The sequence below is a fragment of the Topomyia yanbarensis genome, chromosome 3 (genome assembly GCF_030247195.1).
Source record: "Topomyia yanbarensis strain Yona2022 chromosome 3, ASM3024719v1, whole genome shotgun sequence".
Taxonomy (NCBI): Eukaryota; Metazoa; Arthropoda; class Insecta; order Diptera; family Culicidae; genus Topomyia; species Topomyia yanbarensis.
The window spans coordinates 156328141-156352083 of NC_080672.1; the positions used below are offsets into that span (position 1 = coordinate 156328141).

At 36.0% G+C, this 23943-nt stretch overlaps 1 protein-coding gene across 2 annotated transcripts; it reads right to left on the reverse strand.

Annotated features, from left to right (window-relative positions):
- Window positions 1–3784: 3784 nt before the first annotated feature.
- Window positions 3785–23495, reverse strand: LOC131694270 (protein HID1). Of its 2 annotated transcripts, XM_058982845.1 has the most exons (8): window positions 23235–23495; window positions 22001–23044; window positions 21849–21939; window positions 20842–21788; window positions 20457–20782; window positions 20312–20394; window positions 19993–20016; window positions 3785–4034 (listed from the first exon to the last, which is right to left on the reverse strand). In XM_058982845.1, the coding sequence occupies exons 1-6, from the start codon at window positions 23298–23300 to the stop codon at window positions 20331–20333; spliced, it is 2538 nt and encodes an 845-aa protein (XP_058838828.1). In that variant the 5' UTR covers window positions 23301–23495; the 3' UTR covers window positions 3785–4034; window positions 19993–20016; window positions 20312–20330. The 2 variants fall into 2 exon arrangements, with proteins under 2 accessions (XP_058838828.1, XP_058838827.1); XM_058982844.1 differs by lacking the exon at window positions 19993–20016.
- Window positions 23496–23943: the final 448 nt, after the last annotated feature.

A 23943-nucleotide genomic window follows, 5' to 3' on the forward strand; every position in this document is an offset into this window, starting at 1 on the left:
TCGCTGCAATTTAGTAGTAAACACAATATGACGTCATGTGATCACAAATGTAGTGGGCTCAAATTCGCCGTTTTGCATATGCAATAATGTAATTGATAATGCTAAGGAGTCAAATAAGAAATCTGCAACATCTGGGATGCATTATTTCGATAATAATAACGTTGATGTGCGTTATTTATTTTTTTATAAAAGTTTTTCATGAAATTGGTAATAAAACACTAGCGTTAACCCTCTAGTTCCCAACCCTTCCTTTTAGCGGCTTTATAAAAATCTTATTAAAACTACCAACACATGATTTTATGTTGTTACCCGCACAAGCATTTCTTCCCAACACTTACACTTTCATACACACATTGATTTAATATTCGTAGTTTTCTGTCAAAGACAATTGAAGCTTATAGTTAAAAGTTCGCATAAAACATAGAAAAAAACTATTTTGTGTTTAGTAACAATGTTTATTAAATAAATTTTAACTATGTTTGGAAATTCCGATGACCAAAAACATGTTTTTAAGTACCTTGTTAATAACATTTCACTGTAGATTTGAAATTCGATATTTTGCCTGCCTACAAGCGATGTTGGGCAGCTGAGCAAAAAAAGTCAGTCATTTACAGACCACCGGAGAGTACAGGAAATCCGGAAATAGCATTATGTGCTATTTTAGTGGAAAAGAAATATGTCTTGAAAACTTTATGCGAATGCTGCTGTTAGCATATCAATATCATTATCATTTATTAATATTAACCTTCCGGCAGTCGCCTAGTGCAATGAGTGCACGCTGCTCTGAAAATCTAGCAAAATCGTCTTAGGTCACCAGCGGCTGCTCGTTCAGTGGGCCATAAGCGCGATTTCTGGAGGGTTAAGAGAAGTCTGTGCTAGTCGATGAAATCTTTTTTTTTTCGTTTTGTATTCGATATATGACGTTCACTCTAGTAGTGCACTTCAAATACCGTGTAATACATTCTCCAATGTGTCTATGTTGCATTACATATTGTTTTGTAGACGCTGGCGGTTTTCGAATGTAATAGGTGAAATTCATAAATTTCAACATTTTTGTTATTTAGAGTGTGTATTAGGGCATTGCAAAACAAACACACATTTGTGAAATCTCAAAGCACCTTCCTGCCGTACCACTCTTTCCTATTGTGACAAATCTCAAAGTAAGCTCAGATGCTAATGTCTCGTTATTTGGACAATATTAGACCCCCGCCCACTTCGCTTTAAGTTTTTGACATTAGTACTATGGTAAAATATGAGAAGAAAATGCTATAACTGCTAAAGTAGCACTCGGAAAATTACAGTTTATACCTGTTTTTAAAGCACTTCAAATATTTTTTCGTTTCTCGAAAAATAGTAAAAGTTGAAGTTTTGGGATATTTTGTTTTAAAAATTATTTCCAGGCATACCGTCAGCTTGCCCAATACATACCGCCAAATTACCACGGCACTGTGATGCAAAGCTGATATAACATCAAAAAACAAACTGCAAACTTTATCATTAAAAGTATTAATTTCAAATGTATAATGTAAATATTTATGAACTTTTTCTAGGTTCTGAGATCTGAGTAAATATAAAGTATTTTCCGGTTTTGAATAAATTTACATTTGAAAAACAAGAAGAGATAAGTGTATCACGTCAAAGAACAACTTATGAAGCTTTTTTGGATAAATAGTTCGAATTATTAGAATGATGATGTTAACTTTCGGTTTTCGAGAAATGAACAAAAATTCGACAAAAACATTGATTTTTATATATTTTACAACTAATATGTTACTTAAACTCATTTACTGAATTGTATGATTACACCATTCAACAGGCAATTGTCTAACCTTTCTAATAAATTCAAAAATAAAAAATGCAAAGTAAACTTTTCAAGTTAGAGGTAAAGTCTCAATAACTCTTTAACGATTTAATAGTATGTGTAGAAAGATTTTCAATCCGAATATTACCTCTAGAGAGGTTCCTGACCATGAACAAACGTATTACGGCACTCGTCATTTCCGCCAAATTCAATAAATCTCGGCAAACTTATAATGGCGTGTAAGCCAACTGTTAGCATTCAACACATTCAATCTGGAGGTCCTCAAGTTCAGGATCTATTATTTTTTACACTGATTGTTCGAAAATGAGAAATAGAGTTAGAGCTAGAGTCACGGGTCCCGGAGTAAACATCTCAATATCAATGGGAGCCTGGTCAACTGTCTTTCATGCAATTATGAAATAAGTAGCAGCTTGTCTGAAAAGGAATTTCAGACATCCACAAATTTGTATCTTCTCAAACAGCAAAGCAACCCTTAATCTACTCTTAAATCCATTACAGGTACAACCAAACTGGCTTGGGAATGCATTCAACTACTTCAACAACTTGCGATGCAAAACAAAGTGAATCTCTTCTGGGTACCTGAGAAGGCAAGGCCAATTCATTGGATTAGAGCCATTCTGTGGTATACCTGGCTGTTTTCTGAAAGTACTGAAATATTGGCAGCTTAATATGATAATATTAATATGAATCCTACTGGAAAACACCTCTGAAGCTGAACAGAGCAAATGATTATTAACACCAGATAGTAAAAGTAGCATGAAAACTTCTCGGTTTATCTAAGAAGGATTTCAGTACTTTTTCTGGTTTAATTACTGGACACTGTGGTAGCAATCATCACATAAAGAAAATTTGGAGCTTTCAAGATGAGAATTGTTTTAGCAATAGTGATAGAAAATCTTCAGAACATATATTGTGCAATTGTCCTCCACTGCTCACAGAAAGGAACATGTTTGGATTGTGGCTATCTGATCGATCCTTCCCAAAAAGGTAGACAATTTCATACGATATACCTATGGTACCTGATTGGGAAAATGGGAAATCCAGTAACAGCGATTACTCAAACAAATAGTAACTAGCCGTTTCAATAAGCATATATTGAACAGGAGATATACCACAATAGATCAAAACACTGGTCCCAGTGGTTAATGTACTCAATACATGGAAAACTGTAACGCCGTAATCATATAAGTTTGTCGAAAAATACACCAAAAAATGAAAACTCCATATGAGTCAGTTGAAATCAGAAACAATGGAATTAATCTAAGTTTAAAAAAATCTTGCGCTGAGGCCGGAATAATAGGAATTGAGCTTATTTTCAGTTGGTTAAAATAAATAAGTTAGTTTTGCCAATATCATAGTGGTGTACAGAGAACCGACTTGTAAGCTAGGTGTTTGATTAGGTAAGAACTATAAGTCCTTTTGCAATAACATGAGCCAGCGCCAAGCCGCCAACTATACGTCAAAATGTTTGGTGGCGGTCGCTACCAAACGTCGACAAAAATGCCACATAGACAAGCACAGAGGTAAAAGTACCTCTGGCGCATGCTAGTCCGCGCTATTCCAATGTTGAAGTGGTGGTGCTATTCCAATCTATATAGGTGTTGCAATGCTATGAACTTTCGCTTGATTTCGGTTACTAATTCATTCAAATATGACATTCATCTACACATATTAGTACATTACTTATGTACCTCTTATAAGGATTTCGAGTCGACGCTGCAATTGATCAGTAGGCTCGCTAATACAATCTTTGTGAGCTATGGTGATTCACGAATATGGTCCTAATTGTGGTGATTTGTAAGGTATTGCACAACTTTTATGGATCAACTTTCGACAGAACCGAGAATTTTTCGTGAACCTCGTAATCATCAGTTGATACTTATCAATTTATATTTTGTTACAAGAGGTTTGAACATTCAATCGAATGAAGGTGCACGAGTATTTCAGTAAAACATAAATGTGTTTCGTGATCGGAAAACTCTATTCTGCTATAAGGCTGTAGCCAGATTGGAATGTAAATAAATGTATTCTAACAAATTATTTTCATGCAAAAAATCATGATGTTTTGTTATGTGTGAATATGTAGACAGAATCGGCAAAAACGACAAAAACAGGCTGGGCTGGTTATTAAGCTGAGCTTTCCTGATGATCTGGAAATTGAGAACAATCATAGTTTGATAAAGGCGCTAGTTTCGCTACATCATGGGTTTTCCTGTGGGAATAGAGAAAAACAAGTAAATTTAGAATAAAGAAAATATTCAAACTGATAGTCATCATATTAGTTGTTACCGGTTAGATTGTAAGCTTATGCTTGTCTCTTTGTTATTGCTTTTTGCATGAAAATTTGGGCAAGTTATTGTGCTACCAATAATACCGAAACTTCTGAAATCCTGAAAATGATTTTCAAGCGTCCGATTTGGTTTAGCACAAACTAGTTGCACAAACTCACAATTGTTCAAACATTAGAAATGATGATGAATAGTATTATAAGCAATTTCCAACAACTTTGATGCAACGATTGCCACGATTGATATAGATTATAAGACAGTTTTTTTAAGATTCGTTTAGCTCCTTGCTTCAAGTAGGTTTGAAAAATTTCTACAGCAAAAAGCACTTAACTGCGAAAGCATATTATATCTGAATACTAATTAACAGAATCATATGAGCTTTAATTACTTGTTGCTGAACACCCAATATACCTAATTAGAAATATGTTAACTAACTGTTAACTAAAAAATAAATCAAATGAAAATTAAATCTTAAGACCTGTTTTATTCACCTACCCGGTCAAACCATTCGGAATTTGATTCGGAATCCTGAATGGAGTCAGTATGGATTCCAAATCAAATGCAACAACCGATTCTGAGTCGGAATCGGTTGTTGCATTTGATTTGGAATCCATAATGACTCCATTAAGAAATCCGAACCGGTTCCGGAATGAGTTTAACTGGGTAGTGGTGCGATTTTGCCTTTTTCATTGATCCAAACTGATTCAATAGCTGGTTATGTTCAATGTACAGCAACTGTTCGGTAACTGGGCTAAGAGCGCAGCCCAGTTAGCGAATACCGCTCGCTAACTGGGCTGACCTGTCAAATATCAAAAATCACCGAGGGGAATTGCGATGCTCCGTTAGGTTTACATCATTATCTTTAACATTGTGATTATGACCGGAAATTGGAAAAACATAACAAGTGAAAAAACAACATAGCGCCAGGATGTGGACTAAATGAGGAAACTGCCATTTTTTCCGCAATGTTCGAAAATATTATTTTGATTGATCATTACATGAATAGTTTTAATGGCAAAGGATCTATGTAGATAACAAAGGCAACACGCTCGAATAAGATGTCAATAAACAGATTCTGACAAATAGTTTTCTATTTTTTCACCAGGTAGCAAAAGGTGTAAAAATCGGCAAATAGTACGATACGTGATTTTTTTACTTATCTTTATTGACAGTTCAGAAAGCTTGGTTACATGGACTAAGATATTTGGTGATTCTATTCAGTATGACAAACTAGTTTCGAACCGCTTTCAACTTGGCTGAACTGTTATTTTTTTGACGTCATCATGCAATGTTCTATATTATCAATTTACGACCATCTAATTTCTGACCAGAGATGCCATTATGCAAGGTTTACCTGGCACAGCCAGAGTTTTTTGTAGCTTTCAGACAAAAAGACAAACCTCTCATTCTGCCAGATTTTTAATTTATAGAAGTTGTTACACACAAATTTTAGAAATATTTTCCCAAATTTAACAAAAATCGATTGATGCACGACCATACTTGTTATACAATAAAGGCGTTTTCAAAGTTCTGATCTTCTGTGAACGTTAATTAATACACTATAATTTATAATGTGTATGCTAAATAATCTTTTCTTATAAAATTCCATTGTGTTTTCGAATGTCAAAGTTGGACAAAATTCAAACCAAAATATGAACAATACATATTATTAAATTTCTCTTCTAAATCACTATTTCTTGTTTCGGATTGAGAACGAATGGCCATGAGAGGTGTGAAAGATATGGCTCGGTGCGAAAAAATGGAAAAAAACTGGTGAAACAATTGCGAAAATTCTGCTGGTAGTTCAAGGTATGAAATTTCATACGCTAGGCTGAACCGATATCTTTCTTTCCTAAGGTAAAATTATTTCCTCTTTAGGACTCGGAGAGGACTCACAACTTTCTCGCTGATTTTATCGTTGAATCAGTGCATACCCACAAGCGTTTTTTTACAGTTGGATTGTTGGTCCTTTTCGGCAATTCATTGCTCAAACATAGTAGAATATAGAAGAGTATTCTCTATATTCAATAGACTTGAAAATACTTTTATCTCGACCTATAATAACATATCCTCAACAAAATCATAATTTATTACATATATGCATTAAAAGAAATAATAATTATTTATATTCATCTGTCATCCTTACTTTCCATTCGCTGACCCCTAGCAAAGTTTGACATCAAACTGTCAAGATACATTTGACATCTACTTTTGACGTTTAAGTGCTTTTTAACTGGGCTATAGCCCAGTTACCGAACGCCCAGTTAAATATCAGCCCAGTTAAAGAGCGCCCATTTACCGAATGACTGCTGCCCTAGCGCATGTTCAGGAGCGTTTTATTTTGTATAGGAGTATCAAAGTAGAATAGGAACTGAAACATTCACATCCCCAGCAGAGCGTTTTGTTTTATAATTTCGAACAGTTTTGTTTTAAAATTTAAAACTTATACGACGCCGTTCTATTTGTTGCTGATTTTAAAACGCGTTTAGAACTGTGTTTTAAATACATGCAAAGTTTTCAGCACAGACACTTAGACTGGGTAAACGCTGAAGGCATGGCGTGACATGAATTTTAAACTAAATAGAACATTCGCTAAAACTGCTGCTGGGGACAGCAAGTTCTAGTTTTAAAATTTTCAGTTTTATATAGGGGAGAGTGGGTACACTTGATCCCACTTTTGTTTTTTTCACATAATTTTTTATTGAAATGAAAATTTTAATTGCAAATATCGTCATTTTACAGTCAATTCAAATTATAAGAGCTGCGAATAATGTGTAATATGAACAGTTTCGAAAATCATGTCAAAATGAAGCTTTTGTAAAAACGTGTGGTAACTTGATTCCCTGCCTACTAGTGCTAAACAAACAGAGCACACTATGACTAACAGAAACGAAAGTTATGCTGACCACCTAACCTGACAAAATAACTAATAAGATGCCTTAACCTTTTAGATGCACGACAAGCTTTAACACCAGTAGAAAATGAAGCCAGATATTTGCGGTAGATCAGTGCTGTTTGATTGCCTTTTCTAACTTTCAATAACTTATATCAAAATTTGTTCGCGAAACAAACATTTTAGTTCAATTTATACTGTCAGGTACTTTATGAAAGTTATTATTTTTATTCCTATACATTTTTGAAGTCTGTGTGAGAGTTAATGATAGGGATCAAGAGTACCCAGTGTTACAGGGATCAAAGGTACCTGTTGTATAAGGCGAACAAAATTTAGTTTTTTGTAGAAGTTGTGTAACTATTATTGGAAAAACGTGTTTTTCTAGACAAAATATAATTAGTTCGACGAACTCATACAACCATTTAAAAAACCTGTTTTAATCCACCTAGCGGTGCAATTGTGCCTTTCTCATCTCTATAAACTATGGCACGGAGGCTTTTTATGTTCAACATAATTGTGGAAATGTCCATTACATTCTTAGTACACTTTGCACTTATACACAATGGCATGCCAGCCACGAACTTGATGAGCTACGTGTCGACGGTGAAACACTTGAAACAAAAAAATATCATACTCCATTAGCCTAATCAGCATTAGATCAATGTTATCTGCTTGCTAACTCATTTTGTCATGCGGGGGTGGGTATGTGAGGAGGGCGAAAGTCCCATGAACGAACGACTCCCCAGCTTAAATTGGTATGATTTGTAATATAGTGGTGGTTTAAAGATGATGGGGTTGAAAGGGAGGGGTATGAGGTGGTGGTCTGAGGGGTGATTTAAGGAGATTTTTAAAGGAGGGGAGTGAACAGTAGAGGGGGGGGGTGTAACCCCTCTCCGTAAACCATCAACTACGCCCCTGTTAAAATCCAGAAACCTTACGCGAGTCGAAAAAAAAATTTGGCCGGGATTAGGTTGACGTTTTTCAGAGTGATTGCATAACCTTTCTATATGAGAAAGGCAAAAATGTGCAAAATCCAAAAAGTGAATCTTCGTCAATTTTTTTTCGTGTTTGCATCAAATCTCGACGTTTTATGCACCTTGAATACATTTAGCATCAAAAATAAAAATTCTATTTTTAATTTTTCCTATAGTTTTTATGAGAAATTTCTGTGTGGCCGCACTCTGAAACCCGTAATTCCGGAACCAGAATTCCGATCGTTCCAAAATTCAATAGCAGCCGATGGGAAGGTTGCACCTTTCATTTGAGACTAAGTTTGGGCAAATCGGTCCAGCCATCTCTGAGAAAAATGAGTGACATTATTTGACACATACGCACATACATACACACACACATACACACACATACATACAGACTTTTTCCGATCTCGACGAACTGAGTCGAATGGGATATGACACTCGGCCCTCCGGGCCGGGATTAGGTTGACGTTTTTCAGAGTGATTGCATAACCTTTCTATATGAGAAAGGCAAAAATCGTAAAAGGATCTTCATGATGAATCAATGCATTTAATTTGTTTTTCAAACATCATAAACTGCCAAATATGTCATTTTCTTTTTATATTGTGATAATTTTTTGTGTTTAGATTATGCGATATGGAAAGGGAATCAAATATCCCCAAGGATCAAGTCTCCCTAATAGAACTGTCAAAATTATGAATCTAAAACTGAAACACTCCTGAACTTGCTCTAATTGTGGGAACGTCAATTAGTACACTTAACACATAACCCACGACTACCACGAATGTAGACGCTGACACACTTTAAACAACAGTTTAATCAGCATAAATTCAATGTTGATGATAACATTTTTTGAAATTGTGAGTGAATGGTTTTGGAAGGGGAGGGGTTTTCGGGTGTTTTGCACCCAGTGGTGTAACGGCGACATAAAAACCACAAGGTGTGAAAATTGTGCAAATGTTTCCCTATATTAACTATTCGAAAGTCTATAAAGAAATTGAACTTGTACCCAAATTGTTTGTTATAGTTTCAATTTTCAGTTTCTGGTAAATATTACCGGGAATTGGTGCCGAGTGGGGTCATGTTTGGCATACATAGAAGTATGCAGAATCGTCATCATAAATCACACTTTTATTGACAGAATACTAATAATAAACACAAACAAAACAAAAATGAGCATGTATATATCAAATTTGTACATAGTACGATCGATCTTGTATGTTCCGGATTAAGATCCCTATGCCGTTTCCGGCGATATAATAGTAGTTCTGCATACATCTATGTATACCAAACAGGACCCAATTCGGCACCGGATCACACTGGCCAACCAGGTCAGAAACGGTGGTATTTACCAGAAACTGAAAATTGAAACTTTCTTCTTCTTCATCCAATTCTGTTTATTTTCCGTCGGCCTATTTCCGCTACGAGGCCAAACACCGACGTCAGAGAGGTGACACTCCCACTATCTGGACTGGATATCGACCCATCAACTCATGGACCGGGGGACCAACGGCTTTACTTCCCTTCCGAAGGAAGGCGTGACCTCAGATTTTTCTCACCTCTGAAAAATCTCAACGACCTCGACTGGGATTGAACCCAGACCAGGGTGGCGGTCACGCTTACCACCCAACCATCGGCGCCGTCAATTGAAACTTTAACCCTCGGAATACCAAGGAGGTCAAAAAAATGGGAACGCTTTTTTTGTCCGGTCATATCTCAGCTGCTACAAAATCGATTTTAAATGTCTTCACCAATGGAAATGTCTTTCGTAAACACATCGCACTGAAAATATAGAATAATAGGGTTGTCTACACTAAGTTATAGTGAAATGAATAAAACAAAGTCATAGAAGAATAAATGAGAACGCTACTTTGACTGACCATATCTTAGCTGTTTGTTCACCGATTTCAATTTTTTCTTTAGCATTGGATAGGTATATCTTTCACAAAAACGGTGTTCAAAAATAATCGAAAAGAAATTTGTATATCCGAAGTAATTGTAAAAATAGTAATTAAAAGTCAGTACAGACAAAATGAGCTTTTCAGTTCAAACAATCGTATCTCAGCCGTTTGTCAACCAATTTCAGTTTTCCTTACACCTATGATATTCCTAGAGCTTCTAGATTTGTTATGCATTACACTATTTATTAATAGTGGATTTTCAAAAGTTACTATACTTTTTGAAGTTTTAGGCGGTTTGATTTTCACAATGCACGTGGCACACGTTTAATTAAAATCTTTTGCGTCTTGTTTAGTTTTACGGTTTGAAATGTAACACGTTTACTGAATAATTCTGCGTATGGGACCGTTCATAAACCACGTAGACCGAAATTTTAGAATTTTTAATCCCCCCTCCCCCATAGTAGACCTTAGTAGACTTTTACCCACTCCCCCCCCCCCCCCCCCCCCCCCCACGCCAAAAGTCTACGTAGACTTTTAATTATTTTATTCGCAGCAAAAGTGAAATTACCAAGAAACCCATTATAATGTTCAATTAAAAATTAGCGTTTAGATTTATTTCAAGCTTTTTAAATAATAAAGAAAGGTTTTTCACATTGGGTTTTTGTCTATGCTTGATCAAATCGATTAATACCAATTCAAGGTGCTTTAAAATGTTTGTATAGCGGAATATTTGTTTTCAAGGTTACTCACTCAAGTATATGTAAAAAGATATATTTCTATAACTAGTTCAAATTTTGGCCGAAGTGCGACATACACCAACAATGCAGAATTACTAAACACTTTTTGAGCCATACTGGTGCATTCAAAATTGTTGAATTATAAGAAACAATTACAAAATAATACTATCGATGTGTACTATCATTTAGACTAAAATAATAAACCAGGCATGAACACAAATTTCACTTTTCGTGAACAAATTTCAATATTTCTAAGATAATAAGATAATCTAAATTGGCTTATTTGATTAAGGGGCGAAGCTATTTAAATCTTCCCAAAAATTTCTTTTTCTTATGTAATTTCTTATGTAATTATCACCTGAGAGTATTATCGCAAAGTATCAAAGTTTAATTCCGAATATTTACGATGATAAATATAGTAAAACCGGTTTGCACGGACTTGCGTAGGGTGTTTAAAGATTTTGAAATCAGTGTGAATGATTGCAAGAGAAGCTGATTAACTCGTGTAAACACTTTGTTGTAGAAGTTTAACTACACTACTGCTTTAACCATCGAAATCAATAAATAAAAAAATAAAAAAAAAAAATAATCCGCTTAATCGGATGTTTTGTTACAATGGTGGTTTTAATGCTTAACTTTGACCATTTTTTAACTATTTATGGTTCATGCATTTAATGGTCCATGCATGTCTGCTAACTAGTGGTGTTTCAGATGATTTCACAGTCAAAATCTTCCGTCGAGAGGAATTTTGGGTGATCGTCTTTGGAACTGTCATTTTGTATTATTCCTAGATCAAAACTATATCGAAATATACGCAAGAAACAACAACGTGTGAGGTTGTCCAAAAAATCATGGGTTCTGGGTTGAGTGGTCGCTTAACAAGTAGTTACCTCAATAGTGTACTAGCTTTGAAGTGTCTGCATAAATACACCTAGCTTAATAGACCGATATTTTGAATACAACTCTCTTTAAATTCCATTTATAATTAGTAATACGAGAATAATAATGATAATAAGAAGAATATAAAATATAGATAGAATGATAAAATCGGGACATTTATTTTTCTTTCTTTTTAAGAAACCGAAGCTCTTAAAATATTCTTCTTTGGTCCCCAGATATAGCTTCGTAACCTTTCCTGATTATTTAGCTTAAACTTCCCTTAAGAGGGTCTGATAGTGCAAAATTTAAAACAAAATGAAATTTATTCGGATCTCTAAAATAAGAAAAATATGCTCCGAAAGGATTTTTTCGAATTCAATTTGGTTCGTCTGCTAGAGCCCATCAAACTACCAACTATCAATTTTCATACGAAGCTGATAAAATCGGGTCAAAAAACTGATAAATCGGAGACTGATAAAATTGGGTGCTGATAAAATCGGGTCTTCACTGTATATCAAAATGTTCGTACAAACGTGGAGATGCGCAATGTTGTATGTAAGTTACAAAATAATAGTGTGTAAGGAAAAATTCAATAAATACGAAGAAGTTCAGAATTTTTAAAATACTCGTCATATAACTTTAAATTTAAAGCGATGAGCTATAGTTTTCTATACACAAATCGATTCGAATTGATGGCAGCTACAATTTCTGAAAGAACAAATTCCCATATTTTCTCAAAAACTAGACAAATTGCGTAGAACTACAGAAATTTAATTTCATTGGCATAAATAACTTGGGATTCATAGTGATGACTTATACTTCTATATACACCAATCGATTGAAATTGGATTTTGGTTACAATTTCTGAACTATCATTTTTTTATATTTTCTCAAAAAACAGACAAAAATACGTAGAAGTACAGGTATTTAATTTGGTTGGTAAACAACTTCGAATTCAAAGCGTTGACTTATATCTTTTTATGTACCAATCGATTGTAATTGATTTCAGCAAATAATTTCTGAAAGAACAAATTCTAAAATTTTCTCCGAAAATAGACTATATGAAATTTCTGTAGTTTTGCGTATTTTTGTCTATTTTTGTGAGAAAATATAAAAATTCTATGTTTAGTTATTGTAGTCGGAATCAATTACAATCGATTGGTAAATGTAAAGGTATAGGTCATCGCTTGGAATTCGACGATATTTACCAACTGAATTAAATTTCTGTAGTTCTACGTACTTTTGTTTGTTTGTTGAGAAAATATAAGAATTTGTTTTTTATGAAATTGTAACCGAAATCAATTACAATCGACTGGTACAGAAAAAGGTTTAGCTCATCCCGTTGAATTCGACGATATTTGCCAACTAAATGAAATTTCTGTACTACTACGTATTCTTGTCTATTTCTTGAGAAAATAAAAAAAGTTATCTTTCAGAAATTGTAGTCGAAATTCAATTACAATTAATTGGTAAGGGAATGTAGTCTAGGTTGGGACGGGTTTGTTTAGAGGCTGATATCTTGTTTCCATAACAATATTTTTTAGCTTGTAGTACACCATTTTGTAGATATATTATGGGGCCTGATGTCTGCGAATGGAAGATGTTTACTTGCAATTTTAAATAAGACTCAGGTTCAATTTTCTTCATGACGGCAAAATGGCAAAAAACATTGTGTCGTATAGGTTGGGACACTTCAAACAATTTAAATAATTAAAGACAATTCAAACATTAATGCATTATATTTACTTTTTGGTTAATATTTATTTGTTAATTGATATTTTAGAATAAGAATAAGTAACTGAAAGACTCATTTACTTCCATTTGACAAAGTTAATCTGACTCTCAGTTTTTACATGTAAAACTTGTACGCATATGCATATGCGTAACTGCATGGTGTCCAACCTATTTTTCGAAGAAAAAAATCCAATGAAGCAAACGCAAAACCCTGATCTGTAATAACATTTCAGTTACTTACTTTAAAATTATTTACGTTGCAATTTCGATGAAAAAGATTCAATTTAAGATGGTCCAAAAATCAGCACAACAAAAGATTTTTCGCTCGTTTTTTGACACTGCTCAGTGCAGCTGTGACAAGAATGAACTATAACTTCAACTTGGCATAAAAAGTGAGCTACGACCGAGTCTAGTATTTGCTAAAAACAACAGATGGCAACACTACATAGGAACGAAAATATCGAGCAGTAACAACCTATACAGCGTCCCAACCTATACGACAATCCCTTATATAAAGAAGTATAAGTCATCGCTTTGAATTTCAAGTTATTTGCCAATGAAATAATATTTCTGTAGTTCTACGTACTTTTGTTTACTTTTTGAGAAAATATGGGAATTTGTTCTTTCAGAAATTGTAGCTGCCATCAATTACAATCGATTGGTGTATAAAAAACTTTCGGTCATCGCTCTGAATTTAAAGTTATATGACGAATATTTTAAAAATTCTGAACTTCTTCGTATTTACTGAACTTTTCCTACTACACACCATTATTTTGAAACTTACTTACAATATTGAGTTTCTCCACGCTTGTGCGAACATTTCGATATAATAGTATCCATGTGTGATATGAAGAAATATTGAGTAAACATGTTACATTTCAAACCGTAAAACTAAACAAGGCGGATAAAATTGTAACCAACCTTGTGTCACGTGCATTGTGAAAACCATACCGTCTACAACCTCGAAAAAGTACAGCATTTTTTGACAATCTACTATCTATTGCATGCATTACAAATCTAGAAGCTCTAAGAATTTCATTGGTGTAAGAAAAATTGAAAATGGTTGACAAACGGCTGAGATACGATTATTTGAACTAAAAAGCTCATTTTCTTTGTACTGACTTTCAATTACTGTTTTTACAATTACTTCGGATATACAAATTTGTTTTGATCACCGTTTTTTGTAAAAAAATATACTAATCCAATGGTGAAGAAAAAATTGAAATCGGTGAATAAATAGCTAAGACATGGCCAGTCAAAGTAGCGGTCCCATTTTTTCTTCTCTGACTTTGTTTTACTCATTTCACTATAACTCACGGTAGACAAGATTATTGTTCTATTTTTTCAGTGCAATACCTTTCTAGTGGTTAAGACAGGTAACAGCCGAGATATGGCCGGTCAAAGTAAGCGTTCCCCTTTTTTTGGACCCCCTTGGTAGTCCGCGTAACTTTTTACCCTCTTGGTATTTCAAGTGTTAATAAACAATTTGGGTACAAGTTCATATAGATTTGGCTTAAAATGAGTCTTAAAACTGAATTCGAAATCGGGGTCAATATGACCCGCTAACACCTTATTCGTTACATAAAGTGAACACCTAAGGTTAAGGAATTGATCGAAAATCGTTACATCTCTGGGAAGGTTTAGCTTCAATACTTCCACTGCGTCGGGCAGATGAACGTCAGTCATAGTTGTTATTCTCGATTGTCTGTCTCGTAGATCAGTGTTCGGGACTGAAAGTAGTTTTGTAATATCCTGCAGAGTTACTAACGATGTACGGCGAATGGGTGATAGCTTCCCAGCTAGTACTATTGAAACATTCTTCGTCTATGGTAACAGCCACGCAATAGCGATATCCTTTTCTCTGCTGTCTCCACAGCTTCAACCGTTCGGATGAAATTCACTGTAGACCTGCCTATAAGGAAGCCGAATTGCATGACATGCCGTTCTCACGGTCCGTGTGCTTGGTTAGCTTATTGAGGATTACTCTCTCTAACAGTACCAAGAGACATATTGACCTATACGCTGGAAGATCTAAATGTTTTCCCTATATCGGAAGCAACTTGAGCTTCTGTCGCTTCCAGTAATCGGATAATTCTGAACATATCCGGGTTCTCATGTGTCGCTGTTTTTAGCAACAAGTTTGGGGCTGGTCCTGGGTCCTTTTTTACTTTTATGGCTTTCGCCATCTTGGTCAGCTTTTCGTGAATAATTCGAGCTCCTTCTTTGTGATCATGCCCCTCACTGTACGGCGAAGATTGCTGTATGTTGCGGGAAAACCTTTCGATAGTGACCCCCATCTTCTCCGGGTGCCTTTCAGGTGGTGCAACTGGACCTTTTATATTTGACGTGCCAACTATGTAAGCGTCTCGTCGAGAATTCGCGTTGGCTTTGTGGCAAAGCTCATCAATTCAGGTTTTTTTATCAGCTTGCCTATCATTTCGGCTCCTTGAAAAACAGCTTATTCGATTTTCACAAGCTTAGTCTTAAATGGAAGGTTAAGTAGCAGACTTTGATCTGGTGAAGTTCATACGAATCGCAGCTATGGCTGTGGAAATACGGTATGAACACTACGATCCCACACGAAATCTTTAAATATTAAAATCCTTTCGGTAAATCTCATACATATTGAATATCGAACCACATATAAATCGCCAGAAGTATGATTTGAATTCAGAATGTTTGTTTATCGATATTATTTTCGAATGCAACAACCGATTTTTATCGATTGTTGCGTTTGAAAAGGAATCGAATCAGAAGTCGGTCTGTATTGGCCTTTCCATGAGATGCTTGTTTGAGAATTCACAGGCGGGTCACAAGTCTCCTCATGTTATAACCGCCTATTGATTATTCCCGCGATTCCACTCATAACCCGTTTTAGAAACCTAATATATTTTTGAACATATTTCTTACTTTGATATTAGAATTGACTCTTTATCGATGGAGTGATTCATTTAAGAAGATCAAAGAAATAAAAGGATTTTTCGGAGCATATTTTTTGATTCTATTATACAAATTACTATGCAGTAAATTCGATTTGCCAAAAAAATCACTGCTTTGAAGGTATTTTTACCATACGTTTAACTTTAAATGAGTTTCAAATTGCAAAACATTTCTTTTGCTCCACTCTTGTATATAAAATCTAATTTCTAGTCTTAAGATAGTTGTAAAAAAAATTTCTCTTTTATAAAAAAAATATTTCAACATTGTAACCTCCTAGTTTTAAGATATCCAAAATGTAAAAACAAAAAATTTTGGCACCGCCAAGCTAACGTATTCTGTGCCTATCAAATAAACGAAATGAATAAAAAAAATGCAAAACATCTTTTTTGTAGTGATCTCCGATAACGTTATGTCAAATCCCTTTTACACGCCTTTGAACAATCATTAATATATGTATCGTTATTCCGTTCAACAAATGAATTTTAGCCTCTAGTCTTTTTCATCCAAAAAATTACACCGCATGAATTGAATGTTCTCAAATTGAATTTTGGTTAATAATCATTAAGTTCAAACAACTAACTCTGAATATTTTTCCCAACTAAAAACCCTAAAACTAACCCTACGATGTAATCGACATAAAATCTAACTTTTAGATTCTTTGTCAATTTACAACCGTTAGAAATTTTTCCAATATTAAAAATATATATGTTGCATGGTTTAAGATTATATATAGATTATGAATTATGGTCTGCATTTTCAACATCATTTTTTGTGGAGACTATTTACCTTTGTTTCTTCCTTATCCAAAAATATCTTTATTACATACTTCCTTAAAATAAATCGCCATGAAATGACGGCTATATTGAATTGACATCAGCCGTTGATGATTTCAAAATGGTGGCGAACATCAATTTTCGGTTCAAATAAGATGTATGAAGAAAATTTTTCTATTACCGGATAAATACTCAATATCATATCCAAAGGAAATGCTTAAAAAAATTCATTAAGAAGTTTGGCACCACTAGCACTCCCGATAAATATCCACCCGAATACACATCCGCAACACAACCAAGGTTTGGTTTTGTATTTTTCGTGTTTCGTTCCATACTTGTGCACCGGAAAACGAAAACCAAACCGAGATGCTGTGTGAACGAAACTTCGGTGTGGTTTACTTGCCTCGGCTGAACACAACCAAGAGCAAAATCGCACCCGGCATAAAGCAAATGAAAACACATGTGAAGATTTCTTTCACCGTACCATTACTCAACCGATTTTTCCCACCTCTGATGGTGATGCACCTTTCTTTACAAATAATGTAATTACACATCTGTATTTGTTATAGTACTGCACATTTTACTCTTTATTCGAGCCATCGAATAACAGAAGTCTTACTTGCTTATTGAACATCACGTAATCCAAAAGACCATTTTAGCCTATCAAAAATAATGTGTTCAAATGTACCTATCTGTAGTCCTTGTTTTTTGGTGACCCATTTAAATACTTATAGATTACGTGATTCATACAATATGGAAAATATTTTTTGTGTTGATTCCATATAAAAGTATCGAAATAAAACATCCTATGTCATATAGAAAAGTTGTGTTTTCACTCCCCAAATGTCCATTATGCAAAACGTCCATTATACCAAATGTCCTTACCTACACCCAATAGGTATTTTGTTAAATGGCCATTATGCCAAACATTCATTATGTCAAATGACCTTATCTCTCATTATGCCAAACGTCTTTGTACCAAACGTCCATTATGCCAAGTGAGGTGCACCTCCAGCACGACTTGTTACCCATTTGATTGAAACCAAAGGTATTCAAAATCTTGTGTAACATTTAGAAACAATCAGCCCTCGGCCATGCCTCAATATTACGATGCTGATCATTTTTGAAGAAAACTAAACCATGGATGCCATCCGCGTGCGAACCGCATCACACAATCACTGTTTTAGCCGTTTTAGCATACAATGGGGTCTCTTGGATTTGCTCCGGTTGCTCATCACAACGAATCAACAGTTTTGTTTATTTACATTATGGACCATTCATAAATTACGTAACGCTAAATTTGCCCAAAATTGACACCCTCCTCTCCAAATTGTCAAATTTCTTCATTCCCCCTCCCCGATTACGTAACCAATGAACAAGTACACGCTGCGTTACATAGCGGTACTTTCCGAGCTCCCATTCGGCCGGAATGGCATTTGGTGCGCTTTGTTTTCTTGGCTGATCAGCTGTTCAGAAGTTTTCTAAAGAACAGCTGATCAGCCAAGTAAACAAAGAGCGCGCCAAATGTCATTCCGGTCGAGTTGGGGCTCGGAAAGTACCGCTATGTAACGCAGCGTGTACTGGTTTATTCCACGATTTTTTTTCTTCAGTAAAAACATGTTGCGTAACGTTCTAGCTTACTCCCCCTCTCTCATATGTAACAACAACACAATTTCTTAAACCCCTTCTCCCTCTAAAAGCGTTACGTAATTTCCCTTGTAAGGTATTTTTGATGCTTCCAGGGTTGCCACAATTTTTCAAAGAAAATCTGGCATTTCAACTAAAAATGTCCGGCAAAATCTGTCACTTCACTTGACAGCGACCTCAAAGTAATGGAAATTCGGCATACATTTTGGTCTTCATAGAATGTGTATTAATTGATTTTTGTTTCGGCAAATATTAACCAGATTTCCAAAAATTGTGCGTAACAACTTCTATAATTTACAAATCCGATAGAATAAGAGGATTGACTTTTTGCTGGATGCTTAAAAAACTCTGACTGTTCCAGATAAATCTCGCATAATGGTATCCCCGCTAGGATGTAAAGTAGAATTCAGAATATCTGGAAAAATCTGGCAAAATTTAAAAAATCTGGCAAAATGTCTGTTTTGAACGAATGTTCCGTTCAGTTGGGAAAAATCTGGAAGATTCCAGATATATCTGGAACATTGGCAACGCTGTGCATAGCGCAGTGACAGAGAACAGACATCCATGATCAAACAAAAATATTTAAAAAACGTGTGTAAACATTTCAATTAATATACGATAAACACTAGAGCCGCCAAACCAACTTATCCCAACCAAACGTCAAATCCATTCCGGAACCGGTTCGAAATCCTGTATGGATTCAGTATGGAATCTTGCTCAAAGAAAACAACCGATTCCAACTCAATCGGTTCATGCATTTGAGCTGGAATTCATACTGGAAATCCGAACCGGTTCCGGACTAGTTTGACTGGGTAGAGGAATAACCACTGTCAATTCAGTCGAACTCAGCCACAAAAAAAACATGACGACAGTAGCGCACCTGGTTTGGATATCCCAACTACCTTCGAAACCGTTAGAGATTTTACACAAGTTGAATACTGAAGATGGACATCTGTTCTCTGTGGCGCAGTTTTGTTTTATTTCCGGACATCACGTTGAACCTTATCGAATGAATAACGATGTTCGAGGTCCTCATAGTTTTCTTATATCTGCTGCTCGAATCTACGACTGGCCGCTCTACCCAGTTAAACTCATTCCGGAACCGGAGTCATTATGGATTCCAAATCAAATGCAACAACCGATTCCGACTCAGAATCGGTTGTTGCATTTGATTTGGAATCCATAATGACTCCTTTCAGGATTCCGAATCAAATTCCGAATGGTTTGACCGGGTAGTAGCTGGGCATTCTATTTATATAGGATGGTGCAAAGCTGAGTTCTTTGTCTGAAGACTATTAGCCGTTTTAATGTGTTCAGGTACCTATTGTGTTGTTATTGTGCTGTTTGAGTGTGAAATAAATTATGAATTAAATTGACTCCTACAGGAGCAGGTTGCAACATACCCATTTAGCCAATCATGAGTCCATCTGAAAAGATAATTCTTGGGCAGTAATCTTCGAAAATTACAAAAGTTGAGAACGTTGTTCATGCGTATATTTTTTCATGATGAAATTTCAAAGAAAAATCAAGTAATAAGAAAAGAATTAAGGTAATACGTCAACTCGAATTGCATGCTGCAATTCTTTATTATTCTTGAACATGTTTTATTCCATATGCACGACGTAGACTTTGAAGTTTATGATTTATCTGATAACGGGTACTACTAAACATGTAGAAGCGAATCAATGATTCAAATACGGTATTATCTAGCCTAACACCTACCTTCCGATTATTTGAGCTCTTAAACACGTTGTATTTCAAATAATTTGACCTCGGTTTCATACCATATCGCTGGATCCACGTTTCTGTGAAATAATATTTAAAGACTACTGATTAACCCAACAAAACTTAAAAATCATGCGCTAACCTTAAATAAATTACGCCCCACATATATGTACGGAACCAAGCAGTAGTACCACCATTTGCTTGGTACTTTCGAATAAGAATTGGATGGGGAACCGGCAGTAAACCGACAAGCGTTCCATGCTGAAGAAATTTCAGAATCTCTGACTCATCGGTTAGTCCTTTGTCGATGCATATTTTCTCAACTTGCGGCACGAGAACCTGCAACAGCCGCATTATGGTTTGTAATGGTAGCTTCGATCGCCAAGATTGTACCCATTCTGGAGTAGGTTGCCATATTTTTGGCTGTGCATTATGTGTCGCTGCTGGTGTTACACGAATGCTTCCGCGCTGGAGAAATAGAACTCACTAAAACTTAGAAAAAAAAAACATATTTTAATTTCACCTACCTGTGTTACGGACCGCTTCATTGGAGATGGTAGCTCCTTACTCGGTGACTCTCTAGGCGTGCTTGGTTTACCAAGATCGCCAATTGGGGCCTTACCACTTGCTTCAACTGGCGAAGAAGTAGTAACGTCTCCCGATGGATGAGCCGATTCTCTTTCCGTTATGTGGGCAATATCGGGCGTTTCCAGCAATGTTGCCTTCAGTGTTCCCGGTTCGGCAGGTAGTGCGGGGTGAGATCCTTCCATTGACTCTTCTAACATATCACTTCGGCTATCTTCCTCGTCAGAATTCTGTGCACCAGAAACACATAACTGACCTGTTCTTACAGTGATATCTTCCTCACTTTCATCTCCCGCACCCACCACCACTGGGGGCACCTCTTTGTTTTGCTCATTGCGAGCCCCAGATCGACTTCCATGACTAGAATTGTTCAACTTTCCACTTTTCCTGTTGTTCATGCACCGTGATATTCCAGTAGCATCGGTTGGTAAATTAGCTAGTGCATGGAATACTTGTCTCTTGCGGATGATAGTGTAAACAAGGTTAGAGTTCCCGTCAAACTGGTATTGAATAATGTTATTAAATATTTCCAACAAGAAAAACACCAAATGATGATTCGATGGTGCAGAATAGAGAAACCATGGCGTACTAAATGCTTCTAACAAGTGCAGCAACTTAACAGCTGCTACCATTGATAAAGTTTTTAGATAAGGGGAAACATTTACCAGTATCGTAAGCAAACAATCGAATAATGGTTGCAAACGCTGGTGTCCGGTAGCGATTATTTTGTGAAACACAGTGATCAGTAAATCAGCATGAGTGCCGGTAAAAACGGGAATGTCCATCGGAACAGTGGCGGTGTAAGGTTTATTCAGCCGTACTCCAAAGTTACGCTCACCCGACAAAAGAAGTAGAATAAAAACGCCAATATGCATTAAGCCGACCCGAGCTGAAATTGTTTGATTAAATTTAGATTTTCCGTGCAGCTATGGTCCCTAATAATACTTACATTGATCGGCACGGGAGTCATTGAGATGATACAGAATAGGAACAAGAATGTCTAAAACGTCACTACTTTTAAGAACAAAATATAAAAATTTCTAAAAATGAGAAGATTGCAATATTTTTTAATTTATTGAGATTTTTAATGCACACGCTCACCTTATTATAGTCACAAATCTTCCAGAAAAATACCAACAGCTCTTGATGACAATGCAGTCGCTTGGTCGAATTTGGCAAGTAACTTTGTACTAGCGGGTTGTTCAACAAACGCGTAACACCTTTCAATATAAAGTGAAAATCGTCATCCCGATGAATACGTGACAAGTAGTTGATGAACAGATTATCCGCAACAGTGCTATCGTCGTGAGAGTAGGAAGCAGACTGCGTCGGCGAATTACACGTTATGTCATGGTCTAACGTAACAATCAGAATCTGCAGGCAAACTTCAACTAATGGTTCCAACGTGTCGGTGAACAATAGATGATTATATGGTACACCTATTCCTACTGGATCGTATGCACATACGGTATTTAGAAGTGAAGTGAATAGCGGTAATGCATGACGATTTTCGGCACTTGTGAAATGAACAATCCATTTGTTTGGTTCATCGCTCATCGATGGTGCGCGGTACATCGTTTCACTAAAACAGGTCAGCAATAGTTTCAGCAATTCTGTTCTACGTGAATCCATAGGGCCATTTCTAGGGGGTGATTGGGCAAATCCGACTCCTGCCTCCCAAATATACTCGCAACTATCGATGGAGTTCAATTCGTCTGCTTTCTCTGGGCCCGATTTTCGCAAACCAACAACGGTGAAGTCGGGGCAGAACAACAGATCGCAAATAGCATTCAGTAGGCTCTGCGCCAATGGAGCAGCCGCGTCTTCTTTTTCATTAGCGGATGGAAGGGAGGACCAGAAAAAATCTTTCCACTGCGGGTCTTCGAATATATACGGCAATGTTCGATTTAAAAGTCGGGTACAGTTGAGTACTGTTTGTTGCTCTCCCTGTGTTCTGCAACTATTGTCTACTGCCCGTACGAGCCGTTCCGTTGCTTTGTAACAAAGTGTAGCTAGATTGCCGGGCATTACGTCTCGTACTTTGCGTATCTCATTCGACGGTATAAGTGCAAATACATCCTGTACAGATGTGCTATGCTCACACCAAAACTGTTCCCAAAATGCGTCATCATTTGCATCGATTGGCTGTAACAAAGCAAGTTGAAATTAAAACATATGGCAAATTTCATGTGCCACATAATCAACCAATTTAAAGGCTTGATGAATTTTGTAAACTATATACATTATAGTCAAAATTATTTGAAATATAACTGTTCAAATCAATTTCATTAAAAATTTCGCGACAAAAAGCAAAAACATTACATTATGACCCTACCTGACTTTTGCTGGTAAGCTGCACAATCGCTTTACGGTAATTTAGCTTAGTATCGGTATTGCCCATTACGGTTTTCTACTCACTGTAAACTTGTCAATCGGTTTGTAATGTAAGGTCCTGTTTCTACCGAAATTATTGATTTTTCCAGATGAACTCCCCGATTACATTCGAGACAAAAATGTTGCCACAAACACGACAGAGAAAACGATGGCGATCAGATGACAAAACGCAACGTACCACACAAAAGTAAAATGACAGTGTTTTATTTATTTTGATTTGATGGGCGATTTAGTACACGTCAAGTTAAAAATAAGCAAAGTTTAAAGTTGTTTCTACCATAGACGATGTGTGCGCACAAAGATACGTGGCGAAAATTTCGCATGTTTTTTGAGAAGGGCCAATAAGCATACTCCCGCTTGGAAGAAAAACGGGCAGCCAGCAAAAATCCGTCAGGATTCCGGCAGCTGTCAAAATTGTCAAAATGGCGCTGCCAGAATTGAGCTATACTCCTTCCAGTTATGGCAGGCAGATTCGCCTCACCGGTTCTGTTTTGTTCATCGTTGTTTCATTTTCGCCATATTAATATTTTTCCAAGAAGGATAGTTTTGGCAGTTAAAAAAATAGGAAGAAACAAAGATTTTGGTTTTAAACAAGGTAAGTAATATGGATTTCATGTCTCCAGGCATGTTTTTATTATAAATTTACATAA

Bases quoted from the DNA above. Each gene is read 5' to 3' on its own strand.
- LOC131694270 (XM_058982844.1), bottom strand. From the start codon at position 23,300: ATGGGCAATACCGATACTAAGCTAAATTACCGTAAAGCGATTGTGCAG. The intron at 21,789-21,848 runs GTAAGTATTATT...AAACAATTTCAG, and splicing joins TGACTCCCGTGCCGATCAAT to CTCGGGTCGGCTTAATGCAT. The intron at 20,395-20,456 runs GTTAGCGCATGA...ATTATTTCACAG, and splicing joins TGGGGCGTAATTTATTTAAG to AAACGTGGATCCAGCGATAT.